This window comes from Suillus paluster (genome assembly GCF_016628075.1).
Source record: "Suillus paluster strain FC165 chromosome Unknown EDB91scaffold_107, whole genome shotgun sequence".
Taxonomy (NCBI): domain Eukaryota; kingdom Fungi; phylum Basidiomycota; class Agaricomycetes; order Boletales; family Suillaceae; genus Suillus; species Suillus paluster.
In genome coordinates this window covers 85,225-99,661 of record NW_024537667.1, presented here as the reverse complement: position 1 = coordinate 99,661, position 14,437 = coordinate 85,225, and the positions used below count along the sequence as shown (strand labels likewise).

General features: G+C 48.5%; 5 protein-coding genes across 5 annotated transcripts; 2 read left to right on the top strand and 3 right to left on the bottom strand.

Annotated features, from left to right (window-relative positions):
• Nucleotides 1–737: 737 nt before the first annotated feature.
• Nucleotides 738–2,184, bottom strand: EDB91DRAFT_1166532 (anaphase-promoting complex, subunit 10-domain-containing protein). The gene is made up of 7 exons (XM_041320001.1): nucleotides 1,961–2,184; nucleotides 1,767–1,890; nucleotides 1,654–1,714; nucleotides 1,424–1,602; nucleotides 1,275–1,376; nucleotides 1,116–1,224; nucleotides 738–1,015 (listed from the first exon to the last, which is right to left on the bottom strand). The coding sequence occupies exons 1-6, from the start codon at nucleotides 2,070–2,072 to the stop codon at nucleotides 1,152–1,154; spliced, it is 651 nt and encodes a 216-aa protein (XP_041171288.1). The 5' UTR covers nucleotides 2,073–2,184; the 3' UTR covers nucleotides 738–1,015; nucleotides 1,116–1,151.
• A 32-nt stretch (nucleotides 2,185–2,216) lies between these two features.
• EDB91DRAFT_1166527 (uncharacterized protein) lies at nucleotides 2,217–2,849 on the bottom strand. The gene is made up of 2 exons (XM_041320000.1): nucleotides 2,570–2,849; nucleotides 2,217–2,502 (listed from the first exon to the last, which is right to left on the bottom strand). Exons 1-2 carry the CDS (start codon nucleotides 2,707–2,709, stop codon nucleotides 2,433–2,435), a joined length of 210 nt encoding a protein of 69 aa, XP_041171287.1. The 5' UTR covers nucleotides 2,710–2,849; the 3' UTR covers nucleotides 2,217–2,432.
• A 3,572-nt stretch (nucleotides 2,850–6,421) lies between these two features.
• On the top strand, nucleotides 6,422–8,995 carry EDB91DRAFT_1263984 (glycoside hydrolase family 79 protein). Its single transcript, XM_041324469.1, has 11 exons — nucleotides 6,422–6,991; nucleotides 7,059–7,149; nucleotides 7,210–7,274; nucleotides 7,332–7,529; nucleotides 7,584–7,628; nucleotides 7,677–7,699; nucleotides 7,746–7,816; nucleotides 7,868–7,938; nucleotides 7,988–8,028; nucleotides 8,079–8,162; nucleotides 8,220–8,995. The coding sequence occupies exons 1-11, from the start codon at nucleotides 6,548–6,550 to the stop codon at nucleotides 8,731–8,733; spliced, it is 1,647 nt and encodes a 548-aa protein (XP_041171286.1). The 5' UTR covers nucleotides 6,422–6,547; the 3' UTR covers nucleotides 8,734–8,995.
• Nucleotides 8,996–9,421: 426 nt separating this feature from the next.
• Nucleotides 9,422–10,389, top strand: EDB91DRAFT_1166518 (uncharacterized protein). Its single transcript, XM_041319999.1, has 2 exons — nucleotides 9,422–9,925; nucleotides 9,971–10,389. The coding sequence occupies exons 1-2, from the start codon at nucleotides 9,739–9,741 to the stop codon at nucleotides 10,117–10,119; spliced, it is 336 nt and encodes a 111-aa protein (XP_041171285.1). The 5' UTR covers nucleotides 9,422–9,738; the 3' UTR covers nucleotides 10,120–10,389.
• A 213-nt stretch (nucleotides 10,390–10,602) lies between these two features.
• Nucleotides 10,603–13,674, bottom strand: EDB91DRAFT_62207 (uncharacterized protein). Its single transcript, XM_041327922.1, has 14 exons — nucleotides 13,203–13,674; nucleotides 13,040–13,148; nucleotides 12,785–12,986; nucleotides 12,637–12,736; nucleotides 12,360–12,584; nucleotides 12,223–12,300; nucleotides 12,052–12,171; nucleotides 11,957–11,998; nucleotides 11,715–11,903; nucleotides 11,510–11,657; nucleotides 11,412–11,461; nucleotides 11,175–11,355; nucleotides 10,965–11,119; nucleotides 10,603–10,913 (listed from the first exon to the last, which is right to left on the bottom strand). Exons 1-14 carry the CDS (start codon nucleotides 13,518–13,520, stop codon nucleotides 10,647–10,649), a joined length of 2,184 nt encoding a protein of 727 aa, XP_041171284.1. The 5' UTR covers nucleotides 13,521–13,674; the 3' UTR covers nucleotides 10,603–10,646.
• Between the last annotated feature and the right edge of the window lie 763 nt (nucleotides 13,675–14,437).

Sequence of the window (14,437 nt, the reverse complement as noted above, 5' to 3'; positions counted from 1 at the left end):
GGAGGACGAGGTTTAGGACTTCAGGCCTGCAGGAGTCATCACAAAGGTTTTCGGCGCTGTGAATACTATACCAAAGTGGATGTTGAGAATACACGCACGCAAAGGGACCCCAAGGCTCCGCTACGCTGACGCTGGCGTCTTGTCATAAAACCCGTTTAGAAAATTAAAATAGAGTAGGAAATATGGCCGGCAGCAAATCAGCGCTAATGTATTCCGGTACTGCTTTAGATCTGTACAGCACAAGGTCTGGCACCTCGGATGACGAAGGCAGGAAATCGCGTAAAGCCGAGGCAGTAAAAGCACGATCCGAAAGACGAATGCACTCGGGATCTGAGACGCCCATGGATTCGATTAAAAACGACGGGTCAGCGCCCGAGTCCGAGTCTACAGCGGGTGACGCGAAGGGCTGAGCGGGGTGACTGGCAAAGCCTGCCGTTCAATCCTCCAAAAAGATTAATATTGTGACATTAGAATCATGATTATATAACGCGCTCAGCAAGACCAGGAATGGGGCCATCATGCGGGTTCGATTTCAGAGAACTGGCGTCTGGCTTCCACGAGCCCACGAAAACCACAGTCAGCATACTCAGCAGTAGTGCCGCGGCGAGGCAGGACTTTTGAAGTGTGCAGTGGACACGATACACTAGCTATGATATTCGTTTTGTGTGAACATAAGTTCGAGGCACCAAAGATGGCTATCCTCTTGTCTTGTAAATCGAATTCTAGGGGAACCCAGTGGCAGGAATGGAGCTCTTTCTATTTGTATGTTCACTAGTACATCAATACATCGTTACCCCAGAGTTCGCCAGACTCTGGCCCCAGACATTCACCGTCACTCTTCCGAGTCACGCCTTCGAACTCTTGTTGCTTGGAATCTACCCGCGTAAGATCATTTTCCAGTGTCATATCTTTTATTTGATGTGGTGGGTGTCGTTCTTGCGCGTTTCAGTCCATTCTTTCTTCTGGTTATCGAAATCTCGTGCACAGGTATACCATTACTTATAATCGTAACCTACTGTATATCGTGGTATTGGACACACATCAGTTATCGATCACATAGTTTCCGTATCTAGAATTAGTCAATGTTCTCACAGAAGAGCAACAAAAGCACGGACCTTAGCACTGAGCACGGTGGTCTGGATGCGTGCTGTTCATCGCAATCTTTCGTACATCTTGAATTCCGATGACTTCCAAGGGAAAGGATCGCCATCAGTAGCATCTTCTCTGTATCTCGCGTCAGCACAACACCCAGCAGATAGGATCGAGGCGTATACTCCTGAGGACCAAGGACACGCAGCCCTCGTATATGGGTATCTTTTCCACTCATGTGGTTTTGTACCACGATAACTTGTAGCACGTACGCGTGTACAGGTTTGCTACAAGGGGGTTAACGAGAGGTAAGCAACGTTGCAAAATAATTCACAATGAGGTTCCGTCTTCGTCAGGTTCTGAGGAAACGTCAAATGTTATCCAGCCGTCTGGTTTTTCTAGTGTAGCGACCCGCACATCTTGAAGGTCACTTGGACCAGTTCCTGCACGGATAGCGAGAGTCGATGGGGTGTATGAGTCATCCTGTGGCCAACTGAGGAAGATACTAATTTTCTGAGTTGCGTTCGGTTAGTGCTGAAGTCGCGCACAAAATCGTCCCTTTACCTGAATTGCCACCTTGCGAGGGAACTCCACCGTGATAAAGTGAGGCTGTGGGCCATCGGAACTGGACATCACCTGAGTCATGCCGTGCACATCAAAAAAGAGATCATGCTCACTGCCAGAACGTATCAGGATCCCCGTCTCTAAGACACTCTGCACCAAACCCAAATTTGTATGAAGAAACTGACCACTTGGCAAGGTGTCCGATATCCGGCCATGGTAGTACAGGGGGCGTGCGAGCTGCAGGAAGCTGGATGAGCATCACTAACTCCAAAGCTGTTTCAAGCACGACCAAGGAACTAAAGCGAACCTGGGTGCATGAGAGGGACGCCATCCCTTGGGATCGGTAAGGGGTGGACGTTGTGTACGGTTGCTGCTGCTGTGGATGGTCCTGCGGTCGTGTTAATATTGTTAGTGGCCATTATCTAGCGCTATAGTAGTCCAGAGTAAGTATTAAGTCGGCGTAACCTCGGCGCGCAGTGTCTAGCAGGAAATTAGGGTTAGGGTTGGGGTATTGTGTTCACATCGGATCCTACGTGACTTCGTTGAACTACTTAACTCCATCATTCCTTGACGAAATTCTTTCGTTCAACCTCGTAATCAAATGTGCATGTAGAGACATCGATTCCAATCGTAAATTGTATGTAGAAGTAAGAATTGAGTGAGACATCCAGGTGGTGACGACAAGCTTGTGGGGGTGACGACTCAGCCGGGATGGACGTAAAATAAATATAACCTTCGTGAAGACTCTTAAACCTCGTCCTCCCTAAACCTCAACATTTCTAAACCTCGTCCATCCTAAACCTGGACCTCAACTTGTTTAGTAACATACCCAGAAGAACTACCACGCCGGTGAGTCATGTGGTTAAATCCGGGACGTGGACTACTCGTACTCACCACAAATATGCCAAACGGCAAGCATGAATATCCAGGGCAGCAGGGTAATACTTGGCAAGTCAAAGGACATGCTTCACTGCCAGGATCACTGGCAGGTATTGACGCTGCAGATATTGATGCTGCCAAAGTAGCAGCAACGGCAAGGACACGGGAGAAACGCATTGTTTGTGAGGATGATAAATCTGAAGGGGACAGTAGGAAGACAGCTTGCTTTTATGTGCTGAATATTGTTCTTCCTGGCAATGTAGGAAGAACCTGTCCACCCTTTCGAACAGATGATATCTGCAATGCCAGCAGATTGCCACCTCAGATTTTGAGAACTTAGTTCATGCAGACGGTCCGACCGTAACTTCATAGTTATCTTGTGAAGCAAGATCTATTGCGTGGAACAAAATTTCACCTTGCGAAGGAAGGTCAATGCCAGCAGCTCGAATCTGATGTCGGGAACATTGAACAAACCAACGTTTCCTTTCATAGCTTTTTCACGTCATCTCTGACGCCTGGATTTTTCAGTTACAACTCACGCATCAACTTATCACAACGAATTGCTCAACTCGACCCGATATAGCTTGTTGGGCGCACAAATATCACTGCAGAGTTGTGTCGCCAACTTCCGAACGTGGTTTTTTTTATCGGAATACTCCCTAACATCTCGTATCGCCTCTCTGTACGCTGTCAAGTTCAAATTGTTGGGGCCATGTAAAGTTGAGGTCAAGGTTTTCCCCACCTCCTTAACGTTCAACTCAGGCTCAGGCTCTCCTCTATTTCTCTTCCCACCATCACTATCTCGCTCGCCACTCCAAGTGTTCCCTTCCGCTACAAGTTACAATAGCTCATGAGTTCTGTTGCTTTGTAGTTTTTCACCTGCGTATCTATCTTACCAATCCCCACCAGTGTCGCCTTTTTTGTCTTGCCAGTCAAGATAACCGCTCGGCGAGTCTTTCTCATCAACTGCTATATCTCTGTAGAGAGTGCAAACACGTTTACGTGTGCTCGCGCATATCTCATTCGTTTCGAAGACTAGTTAATCTTGAGTTAATCTGATCACACCCATTTACTTATTTGACTTTGATCATAGTCATTTTCCAGAATTTTGGTTTTTGTCCTGTACCGCGGACTCTGCCTAACGCTCCAGTTGTCATCGGCGACCGTCAAAAAGTGACATAATGAACTCGCTTGTATGCGCAGAAGGTGACTATATGCGCACTGCTTCCACTCGTGCTGAGTATCCATCGGCTCTTTCAGTGAAGATTCCACCTTCCTACGGTTGGTTGTCTTTCTTATGTCACCTGTGATCGTATGCAATAACTTGTAAACAGACCAGTGAGCCACAGCATAAGTAAGGCAAAATAAACACACCATCTATTTCCTGCGTGTCAGACGCCTCGAGCGAGCGGCTGGCTTGGCCGGTTCGGTGTGCTACAACGGGACATATTAGAAAGCGAAGCTAGCGGCGCAGTGAAAGATGAAAACGTCGACGTTGCAGAGAATTCTGCGAAACAGTGGGGAGGGCCCGAGGGCTGGCGGTGCGGTGCAATGAGGCAATGAGGTGTGATGCTGGGGGCAGTCCTAGAAATGAGCACAGTACAAATGCGAAGTGGTTGGAGTGCGGGCAGAGTAAACCGCTTGGATTCGTCCTTGGCGCCAGATAAATTTGCTCAAATGCGGTTGACGGCTGCAGCATCAGCTACCGGTCTAACATCGGGGTTCGGTGCTGACAGAGTCTATGGTGATTTGACGGTGATGTTACTTATGACCAGAGAGTTGCCAGCCTAGTATAGACGTCGTTGTCTCGACAGGAGCTAGCAGGGAGACTAAGATTGCCTAGTCAACAGTTGTAGCACTTCAGTTTTGCCATTTGGCTCCATGGCCAGTCCGAGTCAACGCTTCAGCCGCTGGTACAAGTGGTACCACGAGTCAACCATGAGTAGCACTAGTAAGTACGAAGGACCGGACGACCGAAACACAAACTGAGGAGAGAATGGGCAAAAACCACAATACTTAGAATAAGATATGCGTTGGACAGGTAATGCCATCTGATGCATCTTGCTCAGAATCACAGTCCGCATCCTGCAGACACAAGAAATAATACAACACTAGCATGCGTAGATGCCGCAGGTGAAAGTAAAATACTATCGTCATCGCTCCTTCCGCTGAAGCGTCCCTGGTATCTTGCGTGGTGTCGCACCAACTCCGGACGGCAGCCCTGTCAGCCGCCGCTCGCCTGAAAATCCGCCACCTTCCTTTGCCCGCTGCACTTCTCGGACAGCCCGCCATGCAGCATCCCCAACTTTCGTTCCATATCTACTCGTGATAGCGCGCGGAAAAGATCTTGTTGGTCGACAGGTGGCGGTTGGTTTCAGCCCTTCTGTATCAGCGGTAGATGTGACGAAAGAGAAGAACTGAAGACCATATGAGGGCGCCCACAGTCTTCCACTGATGCGTATCGTCACCTGCACCCATGCTGACCACGAAGGAGGGATAGTTCCCCTGGTAGTATGTATGTCCTTTAAACAAGGTTGCCGTCTCGTCGTGTCCGAGCTGATAATAAGTCATGTGTGGTGAGCTGGAGGACTACCTTGACGAGGATGTCAAGATTGGTGTCGATATGGTAGTCGTCTACCAACCGAGGCAGAAGTTATGGCCGTAAATGAAGATATGCACAACATAAAGCTGGAACGGTCGTGCGGCCAAGATTAGCCTTCCATGATTCGCTCCCTGCGACAATGGGTCTGACTGTAGTGGTCGAAGTCGTATTGGGACCTCTACTGGATGTGGGTTTGACTTCAATAAACCCACAAATCTGCCTCCATTTAACCCCATCATTCCCTACATCAATCTCGGGAGTCAGGGTCTCCAACGTTGGAGGCACTTCCGCGAGGACGAAGACGGGATTATTGTCAGGCAATGTCAGCAAAAGGTGATATTTTCGGCATCGGGTACGCGTTCGCCCAGTACGACCACCTGTCGAAACTGCGATCGTGTCACCTCAGCCGCTGCACCCTCGATCGTATGAAATATGTTTCGCTGTGAAATTCTATAACATGAGCGATGTCCAGCTTGTCCAAATGCATGCTCACCAGTTGTGGGTATAGACATTTTTCATCAACTCTGTCCTGTACATTTTTCTGAAACTCACTCAAATCATCGCTTGCCCTGATGGACGCTTCGATCGTTTGGATGACGGCGTCGATACTGGTGATGGACCACTTTTCGTAAGCCTTGATAAGTTTCGGTGATTGGTATTCGACGTGACTGAGGAGATCCTGCTGATATACCACGCGGGAGCTGGCCATGAATGACGATGGCATTATAATTCGATCTTGCACCCTCTTGCGCTGGAGGACCAGAGACACATTCGGGTATCAAGTTCGTCAACTTCGATGTTGTGGTTGTGGTTAGTTCTCAATCGTGACCACGTACTCTGTGGGAAGCCCGGCACCGCTGGAAAGTCGATTGCTGGCTGATGGACGGAACACCCCGAAGTTTGGCCAACTTGAAAGGCCACAAGCTCAGAATTTGACTAAACAAGCTTCATTGACGAGATCTGACGAGGTTTAGGTGAGAGGTTTAGACTTGTTTTTTTTTCATCGGTAGAACTGCGATTCAGTGACTTCTGCCAATGGCCTGCGACCTGCTGCCGGCAATTGACATTGGCAGGATGGCAGGATTCTGCCAACAACACTTGTGGCCCATTGGTCGGAGCATTGAGACTCATCGTCGTATTTACGCCGGTTAGGACCGTTCATTTAGTTGTTTGTTAGTGTTAGCATCGGAAGGCATAGCCAAACAACACCAAAGACCTTCAACAACTCCATCACGTGCTGATGGACGGTGATGCGACTTCACACATCACATTAACGTTCGGTCATTTCTTTGAACATGTGGACAATTCTGAATTCATCGCGGACCGGTGCTTGCTTTCTTCCCGCCCATATAAAAATCCCACAAAATGTGGTAAAAATGAGATTTTTTGAACCCACCTGTTTCTTTCTGCGTGATGTGGCTACTGTCTACAGTTCTCCCTTGCGTTGCGTTGGCATCTGCAAAACATGCATTTGTGGCCCGTGGTGATAACGCTCCGTCTATATTGACGTTGTTTGGCCCAGCTTCACTCCCAACAGATGCGACTCCACCGTTAAACCCCGCACTGGCAAGCTTCAGTATTGAAACTGCCTTCTTTGAAGAATATATGGGAAATCGATCATATCCGAACAAACTCTCTCAGAATCTTTTTGAGAACCTAAAGGAGAGGACTGGCGTTCCAGCCGAAGTTCGCATTGGTGGCATCACCGCTGACTCGACATTCTGGGACCCTAATCAGGAGGCTGCTCTGTACAATTTCGTTGACGACACGGGTGCACTCATAAACACTACTCTTGGACCCCAATTTTGGAACTCTGTGAAGCTTTTGCCTGCAGGGACGAAGATCGTCATGACGCTCGTGGGTGTTTTTTTTTTTACTTAATCAAATGTTTGGGCGTCGGCATCTACTTAGCTGGTCTATGTAGGATCTAGAGAGCTTGACTTATACCGGAGCTCTTGATATGGCTGAGGCGGCATGGAAGGGCCTTGGCTCACGCCAAATCTCTCGCTTCGAAAGTAAGTATCCAGATTTTTTCACTGACGCCCCCCGGTCCGACCTTTCCTCCTCGTCTTCAGTAGGAAATGAACCAGATCAATATTACCTCGATCTTGACGCTCAGAATTATACCGCTATCTGGGAGGTAATCTTGTACTATTTTCGTACATTGATGGTGGGGTCTTACACGTTCTGTAATTAGCCGTGGACTGTCAATATCTCGAAGGCGCTAGGAATCAACTATCCCGAGTTCCAAGTCGGGGCGACCGTTATAGACCCTTTGTGGCCGTATAACACGCCACAAGCGAATGCGCAGTTTGACTGCGTCAGTGCTCTGGCTGCCGGGGCTAATGACGGACACACTGTCAAGACCTGCAGCGAGCACACATACCAGTACAGCGTGAGGGAACCTCCCGATTGATACACGTGCAGCCTAAAATAGCTTTCTTTACAGGTTTGTGACCCCACAAGGGCTGCTGTAGCTACGTTGAGCAACCTGGTAAGCTGTTGACCATCATTGCAACTATTAAATACAATCAGGATTTAGGTGAATCACACACGCTTGGCCGAGTAAGTTATACCTGCTGCTTTAACCACGCCACATTAACTCCAGCAGATATTTGGATCTTTGGCAGCCACGTATTCACAACGTTCGCGCCCAACTCGGACCCGATGCCTTTGTTATCGGTGAGTCAAGTTTAAGGTCGAACATTGAATGTATGTTCACTCAGAACGAAGGAGAATTCAATTCTGTCTCTTGCTCTGGACGGAACAATGTTAGCAACACGTTTGGTCAAGCCATGTGGCTGGTACGTTGATCAATGGAATACATATCGTGATATCCGAGCATTCTTGCAGCTAGACACGACCCTCTACGCGGCTTCGATCAACGTTTCACGGTACGTGACCAGGGTGCTTCGATGAACCTGCAGCTTAATCTTATCTCCAGGGTGTATGTGCATCAAGGTGGCCCCCTTGCATTGCAGAGCTCTACGCAGCTCAATCACGGCGGCTTCTCACTCTACAACCTCTGGTATGTTATCTCAGAATATGCGACTTCACGACATGGTTGAACTGACTTTGTGCATAGGTATCCCGTTGACAATCAGAACGGTCCTATCCAAGTGTTCCCGGCATATTCGGCTTACCTTTTTGTGACCGAGGCCATTGGTCATTCGAGATCACTGCGCCTTTCAAACATCTTCCCAGGACGACAGGCCAATGGATCATCGATTACAACCGCAGGCGGTGATCCCTCTGCTGGTCAGATCTCGGTGTACGGTTTCTGGGATGAAAAGTCGGCCAACAGCGATGGTTACCCATCTAAGCTCGCACTCCTAAACCTTGAGATGTACAACCAGACAGATTCATATCCTCGCCCCAACATCACAATCGATATATCTGCGTATTTGCCGAAGAAGATCCAGGATGTAATGGTCAAACGGCTAACAGCCCCAGGAGCTGATGTCATGTCATCCAACGTGACAACTTGGGCAGGGCAATCTTTTGCTTCTGGCGTCGCAGAAGGCGGTATTGTGGAGGAACAAATATACGATGCACAAGTGATGGTCGAAGCTTCCTCTGCTGCTTTGGTGTATTGGTAAATTGGTAAATGCAGTGTAGCATGTAAATTGCGCTCGTCATAGGTTTTGCTACAGAAGCGATCTGGTTATCATTAAGTATCTCCTGCCAGTGGGCGTCCAAGTACAACAAGGGATCCCTCGGGAGCGTACAGCATGACTCCATGACTTTCTATCACCGAATGGGCGCAGATGAGCGCCAGAGCGTGCACAAGGACTGAGAGCACACTGTGAGGACTGCTAGAGGCTGGCGCTGTTGTGACTTTAATAAAGTTGCATCTGGTGACATTTCCTGCGGCACTATCGAAGGCGCCTACGAATGAGTTGATATCATTCATCATTGGAGGTTGAATGCAGCCTTGCCAGACTCACTGAAGGAGAGGAATAGTTAAACTTGCCATATGTTTAGGTTTGTCGAGTTGGCATAGCTGTGAGCGGAGGACAGAGGAGGAGCCAGACAAGCCTTCCTAGGATTGGGTGACTTCGGGGTCTGTACAGACCTGGAGACTGGCAATGTGTGTACGTCTGGCAAATGAACTGATGCGGACATCACAAATGAGACTAATCGATCCAGGAAACGCTATGAAAGAGGCCTGCAACCACTCTTCCTTGTTCCACGTATTTCGCACTCAGAGCTGCGGTAACTCTCGCTCGGTTGAAGTCTGTAGCCAGTCTTTCACTCCTTGTGTCTGCAGCCAGGCATGTTCATCGAGGATTGTAAATCTGAACTACATATGATCTCCCCGGACCCATTTAAGCTCTGGGGATCGTGGAGTTGTATGACTTAGCTCTGCCTGTATGGTGAGCTGAAGGACTACTTTGACGAGGATGTCAAGATCTGCATCGTTGTGACGACCCCTCGGTGGTCGTACCAACCGAGGCAGAAGTTGGGGTCGTAAATAAGGATACACAGAACATACAGCTGGAACGGTCGTGCGGTCAAGATTAGCCTTGCATACTTGGCTCCCTGCGACACGATTGGTCTGACTGTCGTGGTCGAGGTCGCATTAAGACCTTGGTTTGACTTCAATGAACCCACAAATCTGCCTCTATTTGACCCTATTACTCCCTGAATCAATTTCGGGAGTCAGAGGCGGCGACCTTGCAGCCTCTGACTCTAGTGAGTACTTCGGCGTGAATAAAGTTTATTGCCAAGAAATGTTTTCAGCATCGGGGACGCATTCGCCCAGTGCGACCACCTGTCGAAACTGCGATTCTTTATATCCTGTCACCTCTGCCGCTGCACCCTCTATATGCTCACCAGTTGTGGATATAGATGGTTTTCATCCGTATATTTTGCTGAAACTCGCTCGAACCATCGCTTGCCCTGATGGACGCTTCGATTGTTTGGATGACGACGTCAATATTGGTGATATACCACTTTTCGTAAGCCCTCATAAGTTCCGGTGATTGGTATTCGACGCGTCCGATGAGATCCTGTTGATATGCCGCGCCACAGGTGTCTCCTGAGCTGGCTATGAATGATAACGATATTTCTGTGTGGATTCACAATGACGCTTAAGAGACCTTGGGCTGGAGGGCGAGAGAGATATTTGAGCATCAAGTCCGTCAGCTTGAATGTTGTAGTTGTGGTTAGTTCTCATAATCGTGACCACGTACTCTGTAGTAAGCCCGGTACCCTGTCGCTGAATAGGTGATTGCTGGCCTGGGTATGTATGGAATCACCCCGATTTTTGGCCAACGAAGGAGCCTGAAATTCAAATTCAAAGTCGACTTTGACACAATTGCACAATTACAAGCCACCCTTGAATTTGAATTAGGTTTATATAAACGAGTTACCTGCAAGACCACGTCCATAGTACAGGTTACCGAACGCAAAGTACAATGACAACGATAGAGCGGTGCAGACCAAACCTCTGATGATCGCTGACTAAGCTATACAAACACCAGCAAACACCTGCCTCTTTGCAGCTCTATCAAACCGTTGAATTCCAGTTCCCTCCCCACCACCTCTTAATCCTCTCCCCGCCCCATTCCTGATACTCCTCCGCTGTTACACCCACGTGATGGAACTCATCCGTGTTCGCAAAAGATGCCATACCCTTCCAAGCATCGAGCGATGGGTCCGCCGCCCGTACAATATCCCCCAAGTGCATATCGGGTGGCAGAATCGGACGAAGCGTTCCATAAAGTCTTTCTGGGAGCCCAGGGAACTGCGATGGACCTCCTGTAACGAATACGTTCTACAGTTTGCATGAGTAGGAGTCGGAAGGACGGAAAGACAAGAAACGAACCCTCACAAGCCTGGCTTTCTCGGATTCTGAGAATCTTGACAGGATACTTTGAAGAACTTCACCGAGGCCAGCAGAATCAACACCCGCCATTCCCGGCGAGAAGTATGTTTCGCACACGCGCCATCGTTCTGTGTTCAGATGTATTCGCGCGTTTCCTGTCATTGGTTCCTGTAAGTAGCTGTTTGTCGAATAGATAGAAGTTAATACAACCTTCAATGTCGCCCTCCTCATACTGTGGTCTCAGCGCAGATATAAGCGCAGACCGCTGGGATGTTATCGACGCGTGCGTGTGCTGCGTCGTGAATGTCGGGTCATGCATGAGGAGCTTGCTCTCGATCATCCGGAGTTGGTTGAATTCTTCCTCCTCATCTGAGGATACAGCCGCAGTGTTCTGTTGCAGGAAGCAATGTCAGATAATATCGCGCCTAGGAACAAAGTACGACATACCAGTTTACGATAAATCTGCCAGTCCTCGTCATCCGCTCCAAACATGTCCTCTTAACGCTATATTAATAAAGACCATCAGAGGAATTGCAAACACTTGCCTGCACCCGCTTTCCGTTTCTTCTTGGAAACGCGTTCGTCGGCAGCTAGAGAAGCGATATTCTTCATTCTAGCTTGTGCAGCTGCGCTCTTCCGATCTGACAAGGCAGCTTTCCGACGTCCTCGCTCCTTCATCTTGTTCATGATGGTCTATCATTCCAAATGCTCAGCAAGAGCATCAAAGCAGACAGGCAGCAAGCAACACACCTCTTGTTCACGGCGCAGTCTAGTTGCCCACTCATCAAAGTTATTCTCCCGTTCATCCTCCTCTCGTTTCTCCTCAGCTTCTTTCTCCTCTCGTTCTTTCTCCTTCTCTCGTCTCGCACGCGCTCTTGCGTCAAAACCAGCCTTCATAAGTTTCTGCTTCTTCTTTTCTTTTATCCCTTCTTCGTCGAGCTGTGGAATGGTAAACCCAATGTCGCGTCGCCTTCAATCATTGCGAGACTTACGTCGGCATCAGGAACATCAATGAGAGGAAATGAAGGTTCTTCCTAAAATCACGAGTTAAAGAGAAGAAATATCAATGACGATACTCCATGCTTACAATGACATCGTCTTGCCCATCAGGATCCTTCTTGCGAGCGCGCTTCACGTCAAGCTCGAGCTTCTTGATGGTTTCATCGAGGGCAGCATCATCATCAAAGCCCTCGGTTTGAAGTGTGTTCTGTAGGGGAAAATGAGCAGCATGCCCAGTCAGATGTTATTCTTGTCGCACCGTCCACTCGCGCTTATTCTCGCTCTTGCCTTCCTTCAAATTTGTAAGGTACTGTAAATCATTCTCCTTCTTCGCCAACTAAAAACCCAAAAACTTAATTGAAACCCTTATTTTTTGTCGCAGGAAGGGAGACGAACCTTCTCCATCCGGCTCTTCGCAGCCATCTCCTGAAGCTTCTTTCCCTGTTCTTTTCGTTTTTCCGATATCCTCGTCAGTTCCTCTTCGGTCTTTTCTTCAACAACAGGTATTGCAAAAGGGAACTGAATGATGCGCTCTGCAGCGCGCATGTTTGCAGGCATTTTGAGGGAACGGAGGACAGCAGGGTAGTCGGTGGCGAAGGAGCAGAAATTATGCAGCATCCACTACACGAGGTTAATAACTAGGAGGATCGTTTAGACAAACGGATGAACATACACTTGCTTGTGCAGAAGTCACACGAGTCGGGAAGCTGGAGTATTTGAGTTGGATGAGCTTCAGGAGATACTCCGTGGATTGCTGTGTGCCCCATGGTATTCTACAAAGTACGATCAACGCGCGATCCCGTAGCTCAAGGAATACTGACCGTTTGGCGTGACTGAGCACGCCCTTCCCGTTGAGAATGGGGATAACAGATGTGGAGGCCGTGTTGAATGAGATCACAAGGCCGTCAGCAGCGAACGGGCTGGCGGATGTGGGTTTGCTATTTTGATAAAATGACATCACGGAATCGATACAGTAAGTGAGTGAAGGAACTGAATATTGCTCAAACATGAGCTCAGAGGTCACTATGGACTTCGTTCAGTGAGGCAGATAAGATCGCATGGGCTTATGGACGTACATGCTCTTGAATGCAGTGGTGAGCAGAGTCTCTCTGTCATGAGTACGGGGTGGTCTATGCCCTCTGCATCGATTCCCAGCCTCACAAACGCGTAGTCCAATGCGTTTTCCTACCTCACCCATCCTCAGCGCCACCACGCGTACCAGTAATACAAGAAACGCACCATTGCATCAAAATTCAACAACACATCCCCTTCCCAAGGTGTCTTTGCCTGGCTCTTTGCACCACTCTCTGCATCGATTGCGTCGCCAAAAAGTAACAGCGACTGATTGAACTTGCGTTCCTTGTACTTGGCGATGACATTAGGAGAGGAGTGGGGGGAGGCGGAGGTACTGAATCCAAAACGCAGGTTTGAGGAGCCATTGTCTATGATAAGAGGGACACGTTCGGACTGAAAATGATCGTAGGAATCGGGAGGTGTGATGCTCGGGAGATTTGTTGTCGGGACATAGAATGTGTTACTCGTTTCAGCTTCAGTCATCGAATCACTGTTTTCAAGGTGCAGTCTACAGTTAACAATTACACAGCGGATGAAGGTAGCTCGTGGGCCAGTCGTGTTCGAAAGCGCAAAACTGAACAATTGCAACTTACGATTACAAGCTGTCGCGCCAAGCAAGTGCCAAGTTGGTGTTGGCGCTTGCGGGCGTCTACTCTTTTAATGTGCAACACGATTCGTATATCTCTCGATTTTTAGTTCGCCTTTGCTTCGCCAACGATTTCTTCTGGCCAATATTGATGACAGTACTCCCCGCAGTCAGGCTTGTTATCCTCCAGGCTGCAGCTAGAACAACTAGTTTGACGAGAGCCCACTCGTCCACCAGCTCAAGTCTAACTGACTTGGTCTCAAAACGTCACACCTTAGCCTTTGATATTTCGATCGTCGGTTAATGTATTCGTACGTCGTCTCTCGCTCTCAAGATAACCGTCGCTCATATTATTTATCACAGCACCATTGAACCCAACTAGTAATAGTATGTACTTGCTCGAGTTGCTCCATTCCTTCACACAGTTCAGGTCGCAATTCATCATCAGTTTTTGCCAAGTAGTCCCGGAAACATTGCATCAGTATTTCTATCCCATTCTCTTCTCGCTCTCTGCCCTCATTCGTGATCGTCGATCATTTGACTTGAAAGGAACTTGGGAGAGATCTCATGTCCCTGTCAAGGATGCTGAGCATGACTCCCCTGCACGCCAGCCGATCGAAATGCTTAGAAGGCATCCGGGCGGACCTTCTCAACTGCATCCAAGGATTATTCAACGGCCGCAAGAAGTCAACTCACTTGGCTGCATGGCATGGCAGGCCTCGCAGTCTGCTGTTGTGTTCATTGTAGCTGAAAGGACGAGAGGTCTGCAAATGAGAGAGCAGGTGACGGGATCGTTCTTTTTTTTCTTATGCAA